The sequence below is a fragment of the Mastigoproctus giganteus genome, chromosome 7 (genome assembly GCF_048544385.1).
Source record: "Mastigoproctus giganteus isolate SK-2022 chromosome 7, ASM4854438v1, whole genome shotgun sequence".
Lineage (NCBI taxonomy): Eukaryota > Metazoa > Arthropoda > Arachnida > Uropygi > Thelyphonidae > Mastigoproctus > Mastigoproctus giganteus.
This window is the reverse complement of record NC_143581.1, coordinates 74513427-74531328: the sequence shown is the minus strand read 5'-3', so window position 1 is coordinate 74531328 and position 17902 is coordinate 74513427. Positions and strand designations below refer to the sequence as shown.

Genomic DNA, 17902 nt, shown 5'->3' with positions numbered 1-17902 from the left:
AAAGTATTAAAATGCCAGATCTATCTTTAATTAGAAAAACTCAATATAGATATTTATAGTGCTAAAACTGTGCCTTAACTCCACAAAATTACTGAAGAATGCCATGACTACCTTTCTATGTCTGCTTGTAATTTCTTTAATACAAAGGTATTAAAAAAAAAATGCATACTCTAACTTCCAACTTATATCTACAGAAACAATTTTTACATTTTTTCTCTAAAAAATGTACAATATTATAGTGCTTACTATTAGAAATATGCAAATATTTTGCAAGCGGAAAAATAACATTTCTGTACAGGCCTTTGCAGTTGTGTGATATATAACAAAAGAACTTATTAAATATGATAGGATAATGAGATTTATTTGAGGAAAACACATACTAATCAAGAACAAATAAGTTTCAAGTGAATATAATACTAATAGAATGATAAAAATTCTGAAGAAAAAGAAAAATGCTCTTACTACATCATTATCAGTTTTCCATTTTCTAAATAAACATTATCAATATTCATTTTAACAGTAATTAAAATAGGTGGGGATTTCATGGGTGGACTAGTATCACAAATTTTCTATTTGCACTTGAGCATTTTTAGTTACCCAGAAATAGACAGATGTTGTCTTCTCTTGATTTGCACTGCACTTAAGGTTAACAGTAGTTATAAAGCTAGAATTACAAATTATATTAACATCACTCTGGTACTTTAAATTTTTATCAGACTCGAATATGAAAACAGTGATGCTATTCATTTCAGTTAGTTACTAGTAACAAGTTTGAAGAGGAGAATTATGCACTGTTATATGATAAAAATATTCTTTACAGTGGGTTATGGGTAAAGAACTATGATTTATTTTAAAACAGAAGACAATAAATCCATCTTTAAGTGTAAGTTGCAATATAAAATATTTTCAGAATTTACAGGTAAAATATTAAGTACCTATGATATTGATATCAAGGTATAAAAATTATTCAAAATTAGAATTTAAATGGTATATGTTCTTTGAGCAAGCTAACTCTCAACTTGTCAATAGATTTTTTTTTTTTTTTTGTTACATAAAGATTTACAAAATAAAAGTATACAAATGGGGAAACAATTACAATCAGTAGCACTAGACATTTTTGTGAGCTTTATAAATATCCATCAAAATGGCAGTGTATAAAAAGAAGTCCACAGTTCATGAAATGGTTGACTAGATTCAAGTTGAAATGTAGAACACACAAGCATGACTAAACATCTAAGTGTAAATGAAATACATATGTATATTTATGTAGTTCATGAAAAATATCCCATTTTCTAAAATATATGAAATTCTGTGAATATATGAAACTCAGATGAATTGGGGGGGAGATATCTGTTAATTTACTTCTAAAATCTTTCTTTTCTCTCAAACTATTATTAACTGAACATAACTGCTTACTTACAAATAAGGTGGATTGATAAAGACTGGCCAACTAAAAAAATATGTAATTCAACAGGTAAAATCAAAATGGAATATGTATACCATAAAACAACCATTATAAAAATAACTTTAATATCTATAATATATTAAAGAAGGGATAAAAACTTAAAAGTAAACAGCAAATGCATCTAGTTTGCCTACACAGGGATTTAGAATTCTTTTAAACATCTGTAACTATCAAGAATGATACATAGAAAGAATGAAATTATTTATTATTAAACAACCAAATAGATGTAAGCTCCAGTTCAGATTTATTGCATTGTAAAGTGTGTTCATGGAATAGTTTGCAAGTTCTGCAGGCTGAAAAATGCTAAATAGGAAGAAGAGGAGATCACTTTTACATCAAACTAATTAATACAGCAAGGAGCAAAAAAAAAAAAAAAAAAAAATATATATATATATATAGTACTTTCAGAAATTTCTCCAAACAATTATAATAAGCCAACCCCTAGTTTTGGGTGTCAGAAAATGTGCTTGGAGCACAGCTGATGCTGCCTGCTTTTGTATATTTGGGATAACAAAATGGGTGACATGTTCATACTCTTTGATAGTAAATGAATAGAATATTTAATTGTGAAGGCCACGAATAATCGTAGCCTATGCAAGACTGACTCCACTTTCAATTTAAAACCAGCTTCTTATGACTCACATTCCACTTATTTCAGCCTTTGTAGGAAAGAATTAATAAAATGGTTTTATGAATTCTTTCATAAAAAGTGCAGGTATGGTTTTATGTGATTAACAGTACTATCAACTGCACAGCAACAAAATCAAGTGCTATAAAAGTTGACTATGACCTGGATTTATTCTGCAAAACACTGCAACAAAAATTGGTGGACTCAATTTGCAATAACTGCTGTCACACTCACTCCATAAAGAACATTAAAAAATTATCTTGAATTATTGACATATTTTTGTCTGTGTGTGGAAACCTTACAAGACCAGTATATAAGGCTACCCTGTACTTTTTGATTTTAAAAATGTCCAGAATTTCTTGATTTAAAAATAGTTATTAAAATTATTTGCATGTATAGTTTAACATATTTTTATGACCTCTACCTCATAAATATGGTTATGGTCTGTGTTCCTATTTGGGAAAAAAAAAAAATAATAAAGGGGGGGGGGGGGGAGAAACTGGTCTAGAAGATATTAAAATTTCACTTAGGCTAATCTAATCTATATTTAAGGATTTAAAGATTAGAGTTTTGGAATGTAATATACATTTTGGTCAATATTTAATCCCCCCCCCCCTCCTTGAGTTTGGAAACCTAGTAACGAAATTTCTGGAAGCCTTAATGCATAACAATATGCCTTTAGTAATATTACAGTATCCTGCTGAAGAAAACAACATAACTATATGCAATTAACAAGCAGTAAGTTTTTTCCTTCCCCCATCTATTAGCAGATTGACTAGGGAAGCTTAGCTCTAGTTTAAGACTATCTTATAGGTAACTGTAATCAGGAATAGGTTTCTGAATTTCAGTCTTATATCTTTAAGAAAAATGTTTCCTTCATTCTGATAGATGTAAATGTTCATAATTTTTAAAACAGCAAACACTTTTGTTAAATAAAAGCTTCTATTGCATATATCGTTCCTTGCTGAACCTGCGGGGTTAATTAAATGGTATTTAACATAAATTTGATACAAGAAAGCACAAATAAAGGTCAGTATTTCATTAAGGGATACTGGAATTTCCTCCAGAGAAAATGAGGGTACAACTTAAGCATAAAAAAAAAAAAAAATCTTTCTTGAAAATGCAACCATTTCCAGAATATAATGAATTGGTTAGAAGAAAATCATGACTACTCCAGCTTTTCACTGCAGCTCCTGAAAATAATGTAGTTGACAAAATCAAAAAAGAAAAGAATAAAAAGAGAAACAGAGTAGGACCGTTTTGTTTTTTTTTTTTTTTTTAAAGAAAACCTCATTCTGCAGAAATCATTCTTAATATGTCAGTTATACATTATTACCTTATCACAACAGTTCTTTTCTGTGTTGACAGCAATTACTTATAACAGTAATAGTTTAGTTTTTTTTTTTTATTACTGCACAAGTTAAACTTAAATTAACAGAAATTACAAAATCAATATGTTTATGTCCAATACTCGCTATAGAAGAATGATGTACATAAGGAAATATAAGCTTTTACTTGCGATATATTTATGATATAAATATATATAAAAAATAAGTTTTATATATTTATTTTAGATAAGCAATCCCTGAGCTTGGTGTGCATCAGTTAGTTTTCAAGTGTTGAGTTCTGTGGTAGCCCCATTTCATTTATGCCACACTTTTCTATTAGTGATACAGTTATCAGTTTCTCTCACTTTCATTGAGTTAAATACATTGTATAATATTAAATAGTTCTCAGCTCAGCATAGTTATAGGTGTTTCATTTCAAAGAATAAATCTTAGAAATTCATTAAAATACTTGTAAATTTGTATACAAACAAAAAAAATTATTTAATTTTGATGGGGGAAGGGGGGTTTGGACCCAAAAATTTTGGGAATCACTGATACAACTCCTCTCAACACATTAATGTGCTGAGAGAGACACTATGTTATTGTTAATACAGGAAATGGATGGTTCTAAAAGCTACAACAGTCAGATTTTAAGCAGTTTTGATCCATATTTTAAATTACTTTTAAAATATAGATAAAAGATGCAAAAAGCCATGCCAGTTTGGCTTATTTTATTAAAATTACCATATTTAACTGAATACCAATTTTATGACAGTACAGTGGTAACCATTTATCAGCACTGATACTACATATCACTGCTTATTATTGCTACCTGTTCTTATAAAATTTTGTGTTAGCTCCTCCCAGCTGCCTTTCACATACAGATATTTAATCTATTTTTCCCAGTCTGTTATGAGGTATATGAATACTAGGATTATTTCAAATGTATGGTATTTCTAAAAGATAAATTCTTACAAGGATAGCATTAACAGTTGTAAAAGATCTCAGGCCACTACTTACTTACAGCATTTAATTTTTTGTTCTTTGATACTCTGATTCAATTATCAATATATGTGACACAATTATCAATTTCTCCCACTTTCATTTTTCCCATTTTTCTCCCACTGGGTGAAAAAATAAATTAACAAATAAAATAATAGTTGCTTGTCTAATTCATTTTCAAATGCAGCTATGCACTTCCAGTCATAAAAGCATGCACTGGTTTTTAATGTAAATTTTTTGGGGTTAATTTTTCAGGAGTAAAAAAAGTGTGCATAGGATTGCTAAAGTTTGAGGGTACACACAACTTAAAATTTGTACTTTGAAAGCTTTCAAATAGTTCCCCTTATAACGATATTTGATTGTTGCAGAAACAAAGTTTTTACTTCATGACGTATAATTGAAGCATTTCTAGGTTAAAATTGGCCTTTTCAGAAAGAACAAGTTAGTATATTCTCTCCTTTTCCTCCCCCCCCTCTTTTTTAAGACAACTCAAGTGTGTAGTCAGGAAATTACACAATATAAAGTTAAGTCCATTGAAAAGGCATTGAAAGTTGGAAAGAGGTTCGACATATATAAAACGTTAATAATAATAAACAACTTATCCACAAAATGCTGTGTGAAAATCAAATTGATAAAAATATATACACAAAATAATGACGGCAGAAATAGAATAAAATACAAAATAAGAGCTCTAAAAATAGTGATTAAAATTTCATTGTTGTAGCTTTCAGAAATATCTCTCTACCTTTTATCAATAAAAATAATGCTCTATTTTTTTTTTAAATACTGACAGATTTTGACCCATGCAGGGAGAGCGATTAACTATTTTACAAACTTATAAGTTAGTGCAGATTCATCACGTTTACACGCAGTAAATTAACTGAAGTTATTATAGTGGCATGTTCATCTCATATTATGAATGCTTTCACAAGTTGCCTATTATTACTTATTCTCTGTGGATGCTATGCCCCAGACGGCCATCTCAAGACTATTTGGTTCTTCGTCAGTGGATAGTACCCTAATGATATAACAGCTGACAACCCAGCTGTGAAATTAAGTCCTCAATATGGGAGATGAAATGGTGTTTAATGTTCTCTTTTTAAGCACGACTTAAGTCACAGTTAAAAATGAATTATTTTTTTAAAGTATAGTAATACTTTTTACAACATATTACTTAGTTTTTATTTTCTCTAACTTAACTTATCTTGGAAGCTTTACATACCAACTAAGAAATATTGTTCAAGATTTAGGCCTAAATGGATGTCAGGTGAACTAATGAGACATATGGCACAGAAGAAAAATGCATGGGATACATATAAATTAACATGTGACACAGAAGCCTATGATAGATATAAATTGATCTGTAACAAAGTTACAAAGGAGGATAGGCAGGCAAAGCCAGATTACGAAAAATCTTTGGCAAAGAATGCAAAGAAAAACAGCAAAGAGTTCTTTTCTTATGTAAACTCTAGAAGGAAGGGGATGAATCAGATTGGTCCACTTGATATCGATGGGTCAACTGTTAATGATCCTGCTCAGGTAGCTAACAAACTAAATGAATATTTTGCATCAACATTCACATATGAGGAGTTATTCAGCGAGGGGAATGCCAGAGGTGTATTCAGCTCTGGCAGTAAGCTAGATAATCTTGTAATAACTGAGAGTAAAGTGGAGGAGAAATTGTTGAAGATAAACATAATTATGAGAGGTACCCATAGACTGGAGATATGCAAATGTGACCCCAATTCACAAAGGAGGATCAAAGGCTGACACAAGTAATTATAGACCTGTGAGTTTAACTTCTGTTCCAGGAAAATTAATAGAGGCACTGGTTAAAGAAGCACTGCAGGATCATCTAGACAAGATTTCAGTAATCTCGGACACAGCATGGTTTTGTTAAGGGGAAGTTTCGCCTGAACAATTTGATTGGATACTATGATGCAGTCACAAAAGAACTGGATGCAGGGAATAACTTTGATATTATATACTTGGATCTTAGGAAGGCTTTTGATACTGTTGCACATGGAAGACTGCAGCACAAATTGGAGCAGTGTGGCATTGGAGGCAAATTGCTGCTATGGATAAAGGGGTGGTTGAGGGGGAGAATACAGAGAGTGGTAATCAATGGACACTGCTCATTGTGGAATAATGTTATTAGTGGAGTCCCTCAGGGTTCAGTGTTGGGACCATTATTGCTTTCTGTATTTATAAATAGATAGTATGAATCAGAGCTGTAATACTCAATATGTTCTACGTTGATAATAATATTAGTAAATTAATAAGAGGAGTTTACCTCAATATAGTACGTGGAACACTTCCGTATGATACCCTCCAGAAATTAAAACGGAAAAAACGAAAAAATCGACAACTTACCGGTACATTAAAGTAAAATATAAATAATTAAATAATCAATTTAACACAATTCAAAATCAATTCAAAACAATTAAAATTCAAATTAACGCAATTAAAAGAATCTAACGAAAATATTCAAAACGATTTTCCTTCCTAATGAAATAGTCAATAAGAGTTTGAAAATTAATTAGATAGTATGAATCAGAGCTGTAATACTCAATATGTTCTACGTTGATAATAATATTAGTAAATTAATAAGAAGAGTTTTCCTCAATATAGTACGTGGAACACTTCCGTATGATACCCTCCAGAAATTAAAACGGAAAAAACGAAAAAATCGACAACTTACCGGTACATTAAAGTAAAATATTTTACTTTAATGTACCGGTAAGTTGTCGATTTTTTCGTTTTTTCCGTTTTAATTTCTGGAGGGTATCATACGGAAGTGTTCCACGTACTATATTGAGGTAAACTCCTCTTATTAATTTACTAATAGTATTTATAAATAATATTGATGATGGTATATCAAGCTTAATGTCCAAGTTTGCAGACGATACAAAGGTTGTTAATGACACTACTGATGCTATGCTGCTGAAACAGGATCTGGAAAGATTGAGCAGATGGGCTGAGAGGTGGCAAATGAAGTTTAACATCGACAAATGTAAAGTACTACATATGGGAAACAGCAACCCCAGAGCAACGTATCAACTCTGTGGTACTACACTGACAGTGGTAGAGAATGAGAAGGACCTGGGCATAATTGTGCACGCAGATATGAAGTTCTCTGAGTAGTGCAGATGGGCTGCAAGAGTAGCTCATGGTGTCTTGTCAATGATATACAAGAATTTTTCTAGCAGCGATAAGGAGGTGGTTACTCCCTTGTATAAGGCAATGGTCAAGCCACACCTTGAGTACTGTATACAATTCTGGAGGCCTCATTTCAAGAAGGATGTAGAGATGCTGGAACGAGTACAGAGAAGGGCAACAAGATTAGTGAATGGAACAAAGGGTTGCTCTTACGAAGGAAGGCTTAAGTTTTGCAAATTACAGTGTCTGGAGACTAGGCATCGGCAAGGTGATCTGATAGAGGTGTATAAAGCCTTGAATGGTTTGAGCATGCTCAATGCTGATGGGATTCTTCCTCTTGCTCAGAATAATCACCTGAGAGGGCATAAATTCAGATTGAGGAAAGACAGATGTGTGGAAATTTGCCTTTAGCCAGCGGATGGTTGGTGGAACAGACCTCCATCCCTTGTTGTGGAAGTTGATAGCTTAAATAAATTTAAGTCTCAGCTGGACAGGTATTTCAAACGAACGGAGGGGTGAAATGGAGTGGGTTTTTTTTTTTTTTTTTTTTGGCTGATGCCTGCATAAGCTTGCTTTCTTACATCATATGCCTCTACTAATGCTAACTTCACAACAGAAAATGAGTGTATAAAAGGTGTTTTACAGATTATGGATTTTACTCATGTTGAAGAATGCACAGCTATTTTTTTTTTTTTTTAACTTTGCTAACCAAGATATTCAAAAATACATTAAAAAGTTATTACATCATTACAGTTTTATTTGTCTATTTATATCTATCTTTAGATTTTGGGAATTATCAAATGCATTTTTTTATGTTTAGCATTAAAGGAATTGTTCAGAAATATTCAGTAAACTTTGCTCATTGCCTATGTTCTTTTTTAAGAACAGGGATAATGCATAATAGTTAATGTATTGAAGATATGACCATGAGGGGAAATGGGGCACACATTTATCAGCCTGTCTCACAAACTATTACTCTAAATATGTAACTTAAATTCCTACATCATATCTGTTTGATGAAAGTTTAGTTTAACTACTCCTGCATTTCCATGTGTTATTCTTAATAATTACAGAGTTGAGAAGGAAAACCTGAAGGAAAAACCCGAGAAGGAAATTCTCATTCTGAAAACAGTTATTGACATGATAAAAAAAAAAAAAAAAAAAGACATATAACAATTAAAAGTTCATTTCAGAGATTGTATATAAATAAATATTACAAAATATTAGGTGGGGGATGTTTATTTACTACCTCTTTTTTTTTTTTTTTTTTTTCATGAATTCCCAAGAAAACTTTACCCAACCACATTCTTTTTGTCCTTCTCCTCATACATTCACAACCTGATCAAGCTAACAACAAATACACTAAGCAGCATCAAAGAAGTACACTGATCACATCACATATTCCCATATTTCTTCAAAAGCACAAAACAGAATATACATCCATGCCTGTTGTTACTGCATTTGCTTTGGTACAACGATTCTTCATTCAAATGAATAACATATATCATGGATATAAATATTTGTAATCATACAATGGAAATTATTCAGTTTTGATGTATAAGATAATAAATAATATAATCGACAGTGCACATTTTAACTGTAAATGCTGAGCCAGCGTGGCAATGTATATGTAAAATTCAAAATAATATATATATAAAAGAACCTTCTGGAATCTATCAAAATTCTGTATAGTAATCTATTTTATGTCAAAACTTAGCAAATATTTAATCAATTCACTGACTCCTCTCTGTACATTTTTTTCTATTATCAATCGTATAGAACAGCAGAAAGAGACTATTAAAAACTCTAATGTACAAGTGAAAAGATACAGATAAAAAGAGTAAAAAGGCAGACCATCAGTATCGTGTATGTGTGTGTATTTAGACAACTATCAGTAATATATATAAAAAACATCCAACAGATACACAAACAGTTCTGCACTGCAGGTTGTACTGTACATTTGTAAATATGCATTTTCTAGTTGAGTGCTTTCCTTCTGAGCTAACTTTCTGACCTGCATTTCACATCAGAAAGAGAAATTAGGTGAACAGTTTGTGTTGCAAGGAGCCATGAATCAAAATTAAGTCTATTCCAAAAGCTAGTAAAAGCTATATATATATAAAAAAAAATAATAAAAAAAAAAAAGTTGCTCAAATTTGTATAGCATGTGAAAGCTGACTGGAAACAGCTTTCACTCACCTTCTGAGAAGCAGTCTTCCCATTATGCAGGTGCTTTTAACTTCTTATTTCACTGTGCACATTGTAAAGGTTTTGAATATGGCACAGTTTACTTCCTGTTTAAAAATGAGTCAATGCTCGGAAACTCTTCATAGGCTTTGATGAAGACATCTGAATTTTCAGAATTTGGTGGCACAAGTAAGATCACCATCAGGCTATGAATAAAAATACATTCATTAAGATCTATTTTCAAACATTTCTCACATTTAAAACACAAGAACATTATCAAGTTCATAAAGCTCTAAAGAATCTAGTTTTATGGGTGGGGGATTAATGTTTGGCCCATTACACTGGTTGACAACCAAATAAGATCATTAAATACACTGCAGCAATGTTTCAATTTCTGTGGCTCAAATAAAACCCAACATCCAACAATTCTTAAAACAAACTGCATAATTTGCTTGCAGTTCTTTGCTTCTATCAGATGTAAAAAGATGTCCCTATCAAATAGTGAAATAAGTATTTAATAAGCTAAATAATCATTTTGTTTAGAAGCAAATTTTAAAACTGATCATTTTTTTTTTGTCCAAAATTTGTTTTCTTAGTCCATATTTGGTAGATAAACTGATAGGTAGCACTTCTATATTTCATTGATTTTAAAACAATAAACATTGCCAAATGAATCAGTTCACAAAGTCAATATGTATGTCTAAATGTTAAGACTACAGTGCAGAAAAACCTCGGTTAAAACATATTTCAACTGAAACTTCTATGTGCCCTTCCCTTCAAATAGCAGATAGAAGAGAAAAATTGACATATATACAATCTCACAGTAAAGTGCGGAGATGGGGGAAAACCCTGGTGCCGTCAGACAACTAACACACTAGTAAACTGCAAAGTTTACCACGAGACTCATTTCCAGAGATAAATTACAGAAAAACAGCCCTTGGCCATCATTTCAAAAACAGTTTTTTTGTTTTTTTTTTTTTTAAATGGTAACAAAACAGATATTAGGACTTATGATACAAAGTGCTGTGTGTGAGTTGAAGGTTGAGAAGAACAAAGATACAGTAATACTCAGAGTTACGCGGTTCTTGATTTTTTTGTTTGGTGTATATCTAAAATTAGCTTACCAGTGATTTGGAAGTCAAATCATAAAGCTTCCGTTTTTGAGGACTGGTTTGGTCACCACTTCATACCCAAAGTCAAACTTTATTGCAAGTCTAAACAGATTCCATTTAAAGTGATGCTTCTTACTGACAATGCACCCGGTCACCCTAATTAATTTTGACCCATGTGTGAAAGTGTTTTTGCCTCCAAACACAACCAGCTTGCTTCAACTGATGGACCAGGGAGTCATCAAAACATTCAAGGCTTATTACACGAGGCGTTCGTTTGCACGTTTGAATGAAGCTATGAGACAAAATAGTGAGATATCTATTAAAGACTTTTGGAAACAATTCAATGTTTTAGATGCTGTAAGAATCATTGAAGAATCTTGGGATGAAATTCACAAAAAAAACATTGAATGGTGTCTGGAAGAAACTTTATCCATTTTTTTTTTCAAAATTGAGACAAAAACAACGCCAGAAACTGATCATGTCGCTCATGTGAATCTTGCCAGGCAATTAGATTTGGAAGTCAGTGGTGATGATGTCAACAAGCTGTTGGATTCACATAGTCAGGAGCTGACGAATGAGTTCATAGAGATGCGTGAGCAAAACGTCACTGAAGTATCCGACACTTCGACCCAGTTCCACTAGAAAAGCACATGACAATTGCAAGCTTGACTGAAGGTCTCAGCTCAATTGAGAAGGGCTTAAAAATTTTAGAAAACAGACTCCAATGAACAACGCATTATAGCTACAAAGCAAGGAATACAAAAATTATTAGCTTGCTACGAAGATGCATGAAAAAAAGAAGGCGCTGTGTCATCAGCTGAATGTGTTAGATTTTATGAAGCCATCGACATCAAAAATAACTTTTTTTTTTTAAGTAACTCATTTATTTTTTAATACATATTTTGTATTAATATGTATAAATAACTGCAATTTTATTAAATATTTTTCTTCTAAACTAGTGTTTTTGTTAGTCCTTGGTCCCAATTAAACAAAATTTATATGCAAAGTTGTACCCCGACACGCGAATTCAACTTAAGCGATTTTCATCGGACCCACCTATCATATAACTTCGGGGTATTACTGTACTTCTTAAATTCTGTAGGTTATGTTTAGAAATATCAGTGTTCTGGAAGAATAACAAAAACAAGATCTGCGGGGGGGGGGGGGGAGGCTATCATTCCCATCATCAAAGAATGCCTATCCAATTTTTCCTTGAATTTTGCCAAACTCGACAATGTCTCCCAGCACACTCCCCAAAGATATGCTTAAAAAAAAAAAAAAAAAAAAAAAATCTAGTTTGCTGTTGTTCCCTAAGATTCCATAGCTATGGTCTCTGGACTTTGTTTCACTTAGCAGTAGCAATGAGAATATTTCCCCCTCATTCATTTTACTAATTCCTAAGGTAACAAGCTCTGAGAACAGTTTAGATGAAGTCTATTCCGTATAGGGATAATGCTTCACCAATAACTGGTGAAGAACAATTATCCCTATGTTCCTCCCAAGGATAATTTCTCTTCATCAATTTGTTTTTCTTTGCACCTTCTCTAGAATTTTCTATGGTCCAAAGTCAACTTTCTTTAGATGTAGCCTCTACCCTAGATACAATAATCCAGGTAAGAATTATATCACTGGCAGATGAATTATCTTGCTGTTCGATATATCTTATCGCAGTTTCAAGCGCTTTCTTTCCTTCCGAATGACTTACTCTTTTGTCATTTTTATCTCCGCTCATAGCTTCTGGGGTCTCTGGTTCTTCACCTTCTGCCATTTTTCCTTGACTAACTGCTTCAATAATTTCATTGTCTGTTAACATTTCATTCTCTAGAATGTTATTGCCTACAAGCCATTTATTGATCTCTTTCTTCTGGGTCTTTGAACTTTGATAATTGTTTCAAATTGTTAAACAGAGCAATATTGTCATGGTCTGCCAGATCCTCAGCACATGGCTATTTGTCCAGATTGCAGTTTGCAGTTAATTTTTTGAAATCAGGCCATAGTTTTTTCCATGACCTCACAAATGATGATAACATCCTTGATGTTAATTTTCTTAAGGGCCTCACTGAGTTCAGTTTATTCTCTGGCAGTGTTCTCAAAAATTTCTGAAAGAAATTTTCTTCTGTAAATATTTTCAGACTAACTGTCACACCTTGATCCATAGGTTGCACCAAAAATGTAATGTCGGGTGGTAAAAACACCACCTCGGTGTTATCAGAAGATAGGTCGATGTGGTGCATTGGAGCGTTGTAAAGAATAACAGCCTTGATTTCAAACGTGCCTTAACTTTTAGAATAAATTCAGTTGAAAACCATTCTTCAAATAGAAAAGAATCCATCCAAGCTGAACTCTGGGCTTTGTAGTAAATTGGTAGGTAGAGCATTGTTATTTATATTTTTAAATGCTCTTGGTTTGGCTGACTTTCCTACAACGAAAAGGGGCAGTTTGTGACTCCCAGCAGCATTTGTACAAAGGGCCACAGTGATTCTCTGTTTATTCATTATGAAATCAGTAGCAAATGTTTCTTGTGGTACTGCTAGTGTTTTCATCGGAAGAAGCTTAAAATTTATGGCCATTTCATCCAAATTGTAGATTGTTCGGGAGTAAGATTTTCCTTATTTTCCTATAATGTCTAAAAAATTTTAGGAAAATTCACTTGCAGCATTTTGACCTGCTGACAATTTCTTGCTGCAAACACCTAGATAATGAATTCTGTGGTGTTTTTTTCTATCATGAAATCCATCCCTCGCTGGCTAAGAATTCTCCACTGTTGACTTTCTTGTGCAAGTGTACTGCCTTTTCCTTCAAAACTGGCCCATTAAGAGGTGTTCCTCTCTGTTCTTGAATGAACCATATCCATGTCAATAACTTCATTTTTTTGGCTTCTTCATAGTGCACCTGTCTGAGAGCACTTTTTCTGATTCTATTTGTGTACTGAAGTCTTGAAGGGATTTTTGGTTTCTCTGCCAATTATTCACCGTACTTTTTCTGTTACCCAGGTTGTTACATATCCGTTTTACAGGTTCTCCATTATCAATACATTCCAATGCTTTTCATTTTGTTTCAATAGTTAACACATTCTGTTTACGCTTGTTTGAGCCTATCATTTGAAGCTAACATAATTTTCGTAACGACAAAACTACATACACAAGGATGTATGTAGTTAACTACGTGCAATCCAAACAGCACAGATAGCAAAGACTAACTCAAGTGAAAAAAGTTATAGGATTGTTGGAGTGCACTGTACTCATTCCCAGAATCTTTTAATTTTGTTTTCCTGCTGGACCCATTACATCAGAAATCTAATTTTCAGAAAAATCTCACCAAAAATATGGCCGGTTAAAGTGAGACCAGATAAGAGGGAGTCAAATGTATATTGAAGATAGCCCTTTTACTCCTATGGTTGCTGAGATAGTTGTCTCTTAAAGATTAATATGGTAGACCCTATGTATTATTATGATATGGATTTGTATCTATAAAATAATTGTATTTAATATTGTCTAGAATGTTTATACAGCCATGAGTAACTACTGTCTTAAAGTTTTATTTATTAGGAAGGAAACTTTCTGTAGGGAATGTAGCTTATAGGTAAATTAAAATGTGTACTGAAGGCAAATAATAATAGTGAAATTTACAATATATAAAAAAAAAAAAAGTAATTATTCATACAGTAATCATCCGTATAAGAGCTTCCAAAGGCTCAATATGTCCTACGTTATATTAACACTTAAGAATATACAAAGGAATTTACCTTTATTCTGTCTCATAGGAATTCTTGTTATCCTACACCCTTATAATATTGATGAATTGGCAAAAGATAATTTAAAACTCAAAACTTGTTCCTCCCTCACCATTAGCCCATGAATGATTCAATATCCCAGGATCACAGCCTATGACCTCAACCTGACCCCAGAAATATCAAACCCCATGTAACTTCTAGTGATGGAAGACATTATGTCAGAAAAAAAGTGGCATATATGATAAAAATGCAACAATAAAAATATAATCCACTAAATTTCCTCCTTGACATGGACCAAAACTTTGATGTTTGTCGTGCTCACATATGTTGGAATAAAACTGAAAGGTCAGTATATTCTTAAAAGTAATCATCTGTGGAAAATTCCAGTACATATATATAGAATCAGCACATTTAAATGCTTTGGGTTAAGTCATAACTACAAAAACAGCAAACTATGAGAGACTGTAGTATATTTCCAAACTACTACAGAAAATTGTTATACTGTGTGTGGGGCAGAGAACCTGATGACTTTCAAAATGAAATGAAAGCACCGAAATTTTGGGTTTGTATTTAATGATTACTATCACTAGGAAGTACTAACAATGCCATTTTATTTTTTAAAGATCACATCAGTAAAAAATATCCTTGTTATTCCTCACACACTGTTCCAGTCTAGCTCAAATATTTCTCATCATCTTCTGGATCATTTTCCTGGAATCACTACAACTTCATCCCTTATTCTTTGTTTCAATTCTTCAATGTTTATAGATCTAGTGGGCATACATTTTACTCTTAAGCCTGTAGGCTTAAGGACTACCGGCCCCACAGCCTGTAATCAAGTGGTTAAATCCGGAGTATGTGCCTGCCACAGAACATCACCATTCTGTGAAACCACATGCCCTGGAAACATTTTTCACAACACACTTATTGTTGTCCTCCCCATATGAGCAGACACCCCATCTTGCTGGAACCATATGGTGTTAAGATCAATTCAACGGCAATGCAATTCAAAATTTCATAGCATGTCCACATAGTGAAATGGTATAGCAGTAGCCATACTGTGTCTGTTGTCTTCAGAAAAGGGCCTATGTTTCTACACCAGACATTAATTCTCTCATTGTGAAGAGGCCACTAATAGTGCTGTTTTGGATTTTCAGCTGCCCAGTAGTGAAACTTCTGTTTGCTGACACAACCCTACAGAACATTCTCGACATCATTCTCAGTCATTATCCAAAGAACTGCTCAAAAAAATTCTGGTGAGTTGCCAAGTCCTTATCGCTTAACTCTTGAATTACCACCATTTTGTATAGACGAAAACTGAGATCCTTGTGCAAAATTCTGTGCAAGCTTCACAGGGAAATTCACGGTAGCAGTTTGCTTCCTGGTCAAATGGCATGGACTTGGAAGGACAGCTGTTCACACAACACCGGTAGTTTCTTCTTCACTGCCGAAGCACTTTGCCAAAAGTTCAGTACCCAAAGCTTTATCTTGTTATGGCTGCGAATGAAAAAGACCTGGGGGTAATTGTGCAGTCAGATATGAAGTTCTCTGAGCATTGCAGACAACCAAGATAGCTCATGGAGGGTTTTGTCAATGACATGCAAGAATTATGCTAAGAACAAGGAGCATGTTTTTGTCTAGATTAGCAGTTTTTGCTATCCTAAGTGTAAGTTCTAGTCAAAGAAAGGATGCATGTGCTTTTGTTTTTAAAAATTTACTTGCAATATAATGTAAAGCACATGATGAACAGGTAGCCATATTCCCCTCCAGAGGTAGCTGTTTATAATTAGCATTCCACTGATATACTCTTATTGCATCTCTAGCTGAGGAGAGAAACAGAAATTGGATGTTTACAATAATTAGTCTCTGACGAGGCCTGTTGTTTATAAAAATTGCTCTGCTACTGAATATATAGAAGTAAATATACAGCCAATTTTTTGCTAATTTCCCCTCTTGGAAATAGGGTAGTAGGATGTACAGTAGATACAAGTATATATGGTATTCACTTTTTCCAATATGAAATTGTTAGTTCTTAGAACACACTACTTTTTTTTTCATAATTTGTTTTGGGGGACATAATCATACCCATGTATATCCAAAACTACAGTACAAAGAGGTGCTTAACATCAGGGTTGCATTGTATTTTGATTTTACCTGTAACTGATTATTGATTACATACTTTAAAACAATCATCTCATATGAAAATTATTAAGCATACTTACTGCAGAAGGAGGAGTGTATCTCCCTTGTAAGCAAGCCTGGTCTTCTCTACCACCAGAGTGGCCATTTCTATTTAAAAAAAAAAAAAAAACCACACACTCCAATTATCAAATAGCAACCATTAAAAAAAAAATTATATACAAGAGCAATATAAAACTTTACTTTGAAATAAGAACCCAAACATGCAAACGTGTCTGAGTTCCTATTTCAAAAATAGGAACCCAGCCAAAAAAAAAAAAAAAAAAAAGACTACTCTACAAATTGGAGCAGTGTGGCATTAAGGTCAGGTTGCTGCAGTGGATAAAGGGGTTGTTGTGTGGGAAAAGACAGTGAGTGGTTATCAATGGACACTACTGTTCATGAACTAATGTTATTAGTGGAGTTCAGTGCTGGGCCCATTGTTATTTTTTGTATTTATTAATGATATTGATGAAGGTATATATCAATATCATTCATAAATGCAAAAGGCTTAATGTCCAACTTGGCAGGGTGGTTAATGACGGTATGCTGCTGCAACAAGATCTAGAAAACTTAGGCAGATGGGGTGAGAAATGGCAATTCATGTTTAACATTTGTCAGTGTTAAATTTGACATTGTACTATATGGGTAAAGTAGCAGTAATCCCAGAGTAACATACCAGCTATGTGGTACTACACTCGTGATAGTGGAAAATGAAAAAGACCTGGGGGTAATTGTGCAGTCAGACAAAGTTCTCTGAGCAGTGCAGACAGTAAGGATAGTTCATGAGGGAGGGGGGTTGTCAATGACATGCAGGAATTATGCCAAGAACAAGGAGGTGATTATCCCATTGTACAAGTCAATGGTCAAGTTACTTCTTGAGTACTGCAATACAGGTCTAGAGGTATCGTTTTAGGAAGGATGTAGAGCTGCTGGAATGGGTACATAGAATGGCAACAAGGTTGTTGAGACTGAATCCTAAGAAAGGCTTCAGTTCTGGAGACTAGGCATCTGCAAGGTGATGTGATTGAGGTGTTTAAGGCTTTGAATGGATTGAGGAAGCTCAGTGCTGATGAGATTATTTGCCTTGCAAAGACTACACAGACTAGA

The 17902-nt window shown here is 33.3% G+C and overlaps 1 protein-coding gene across 3 annotated transcripts in view; it reads right to left on the bottom strand.

The window, feature by feature from the left end:
• Window positions 1-17902, bottom strand: part of LOC150083000 (protein tweety-like) — a 472105-nt gene that overhangs the window by 22234 nt on the left and 431969 nt on the right. For 2 of the 3 annotated variants that reach the window (XM_090376971.1, XM_090376972.1), the window contains 2 exons: window positions 16837-16903; window positions 9455-9975 (listed from right to left, as the gene is read on the bottom strand). In XM_090376971.1, coding sequence (XP_090233097.1) covers window positions 9940-9975; window positions 16837-16903 — 103 coding nt within the window. In that variant the 3' untranslated portion in view covers window positions 9455-9939. Of the gene's footprint in view, window positions 1-9454; window positions 9976-16836; window positions 16904-17902 lie in introns of those variants that run through there. The other variant, XR_016547147.1, reaches the window with a different exon arrangement.